The sequence below is a fragment of the Anopheles darlingi genome, chromosome 3, assembly GCF_943734745.1.
Source record: "Anopheles darlingi chromosome 3, idAnoDarlMG_H_01, whole genome shotgun sequence".
Lineage (NCBI taxonomy): Eukaryota > Metazoa > Arthropoda > Insecta > Diptera > Culicidae > Anopheles > Anopheles darlingi.
In genome coordinates this window covers 55,612,042-55,614,541 of record NC_064875.1, presented here as the reverse complement: position 1 = coordinate 55,614,541, position 2,500 = coordinate 55,612,042, and the positions used below count along the sequence as shown (strand labels likewise).

Below are 2,500 nucleotides of genomic sequence, written 5' to 3'. Positions count from 1 at the left end.
ATAGTTTGGTGTCGGTTAACTCTCTGCCCGGCAATGAAACGCTTCTGTCGGAAGCGAAGAACAGTCAGCTCCTGGGAGAACAGTCATCGAGCCAGGTCCCGGCCGGTGCTGGTGAGGCATTCTCGCTGATGGATGATCTCATCAGTATTGGACCGGTGATGGTGGCCAATGAGAAGGTGGAAACCAAGAATACCACCCTGACCAATCCTTTCCTGGACGAACCGTTTGAGTCCAACAACAACGTCATCACCGATGACGTCAAGCTACTGCAGCGAACCAACGAGCAAGCAACCAACGACCTTCGGTGAGTGTCCCATGCGGTAGCGTGCGGTGTAACTCTATCTATACACCTAAGAATGAAGCTTTACTTTGCGATTGCTTGCCAAGCTATGTCTGTGTCTCTGTGTCAGCAATATTTGTAGTGTCCTTATCGATCTCTTTCCGGTATACCGTTCCGTTAATGGGCTATTGCTTCTCTTGCAGGAGTTCCCATCTCGAACCCACCGTCAACGGTTCCTGCAACCGAAAAGAAGTCCCAATAGACCGAGGTAAGTCCGCACCGGATCGACCGCCCCAGCAGATCCTACAGTTTACCATAACCCTTCGATCGTCTGCTAGCCAACAGCGAGTACCGTGTTGCTCACTAACCACCTGCACCTGCAATACCCAGAACTGAGCCCGATCCGTTTTTTGTCTGTCCTGACATTCCTACCCCCCAAAAAAAGAAAACATCCCACACGGTTAGAGTACATGGTTCCACCTCGAAACAATAACACTAACGTCCGCACCCTTAACCACCCATCTTTCCTATGCCAGCTAATCAACAACAAACGCATCCGCAACAATCGAATAGTTTAACTCCATCAAATCCCGTAGCAGATAGTAGCGTAGTGATCGTAGCGGTGGTCAACAAGCCATCTAGTGTAGAGGATGATAGTGCCAACAAGCGATCATCTAGCGGTGACGGTAGTGTCAGTAGAAAGGATAGTAACAACCCTGAGTGTTTCCCGGGAATGCCGCAAGCCGCCCAGCTGCTGCTACTGAATTCGCTCACGCCACCGAGCTCCCCTTACCCCGAGGTTCTTTCGCCACATCCGATCACGATGACCATAACGGATGTGTTCGAACGGATGTCCAACAGTCCCCCGCTGGCGATGATCAGTGAGGAGGCTCCACCAGCGGCTCCCGTGGCGTCACTAGTGGATGCCAATCCCTTCCAATCCATCGACGAACCAGAGTCCATTCAAACGGTTTATACGGCGCAGGAGGGCGCCCTATCACCGAGTGATAGCTTTCAGGCCGAACAGGACGATAGTGAGTATCGGACGGTCTCGGAAGCGACCAACAATAGTCTTCTTACGGTTGAGTCGTTCGATGCCGAACCGCCGATTGCTGTGCTGCAGGAAGACGCAGAGCACCAAGCGCCCGCTACTCAAGAAGCGCGCTATGTGAAGGACCAAGAAGAGGTCGAATTCAGAGCAACTCATCAGGAGGAATCACCTGTAGTAAATCCATTTGAGAGAGATGTCGATAACTCTTCACGCGTTCAGCTACACACTGCTGATCTGGTATCATTTGACAATGGGCCCAGTCCGGAAGGTTTCCCAGGAAATCCAGCTATTACGGAGCAGATGCAAGCGTACTGTGAAGAGCTGAAAGGGCAACGCCTGGACGTGCAATCCAAGTTGGACGACCAGGGTGAACAACCTCAAGAAATCGAGGATCCGGGATGGGTCCTAGTTGATTCGACCGAAGATGTTGATCAGACAGTGAGTAAGTTAGAGGAGAACCCGGTGAAAGCTGCCGATGATCCTGGGAAGCCGGACACTGAAGAGCCGCCGCAAATTGCCGATGATCGATGGCAGGAAATGCCCGCTCCAGAAGTTTCTGAAGATGTTGAGACACTGAGTAAGGTAGAAGAGCCACAGCAAGTTTTCAATGATCCCTGGAAGATAGAGACGGAAGAGCCACCGCAAACTGCCAATAATCTATTGCAGACAGTACCCCATCCTGAAGAGTCTAAAAACGCTGAGGCACTGAGTAAGCTGGAAGAGTCACAGCAAACCGCCAATGATCCTGGGAAGCTGGAGACAGAGGAACCGCAGCAAATTAACGACGATCTATGGCAGACAGTGTCCGCTCCAGAAGTTTCTGCAGATGCTGAGACACTGAGTAAACTGGGAGAGCCACAGCAAGATATCAGTGATCCCTGGAAGCTAGAGACGGAAGAGCCACAGCAAACTGCCCATGATCTATTGCAGACAGTGTCCGCTCCAGAAGTTTCTGAAGATGCTGAGACACTGAGTAAACTGGGAGAGCCACAGCAAGATATCAGTGATCCCTGGAAGCTAGAGACGGAAGAGCCACCGCAAACTGCCCATGATCTATTGCAGACAGTGTCCGCTACAGAAGTTTCTGAAGATGCTGAGACACTGAGTAAACTGGAAGAGCCACAGCAAGTTTCCAATGACCCCTGGGAGCTGGAGGCAGAGGAACAGCT

The 2,500-nt window shown here is 51.4% G+C and overlaps 1 protein-coding gene across 4 annotated transcripts in view; it reads left to right on the top strand.

Moving 5' to 3' along the window:
- LOC125954968 (uncharacterized) overlaps positions 1–2,500 on the top strand; it is a 30,156-nt gene that overhangs the window by 21,491 nt on the left and 6,165 nt on the right. For all 4 annotated transcript variants that reach the window (XR_007469072.1, XM_049685714.1, XM_049685715.1 and 1 more), the window contains exons 8-9: positions 1–304; positions 484–548. The exon at positions 1–304 is cut by the window's left edge and continues 517 nt beyond it. Coding sequence is in view for 3 of the 4 variants with exons in the window: in XM_049685714.1 (XP_049541671.1) it covers positions 1–304; positions 484–548 (369 nt within the window). In the remaining variant the exon portion in view is untranslated. The remainder of the gene's footprint in view (positions 305–483; positions 549–2,500) is intronic.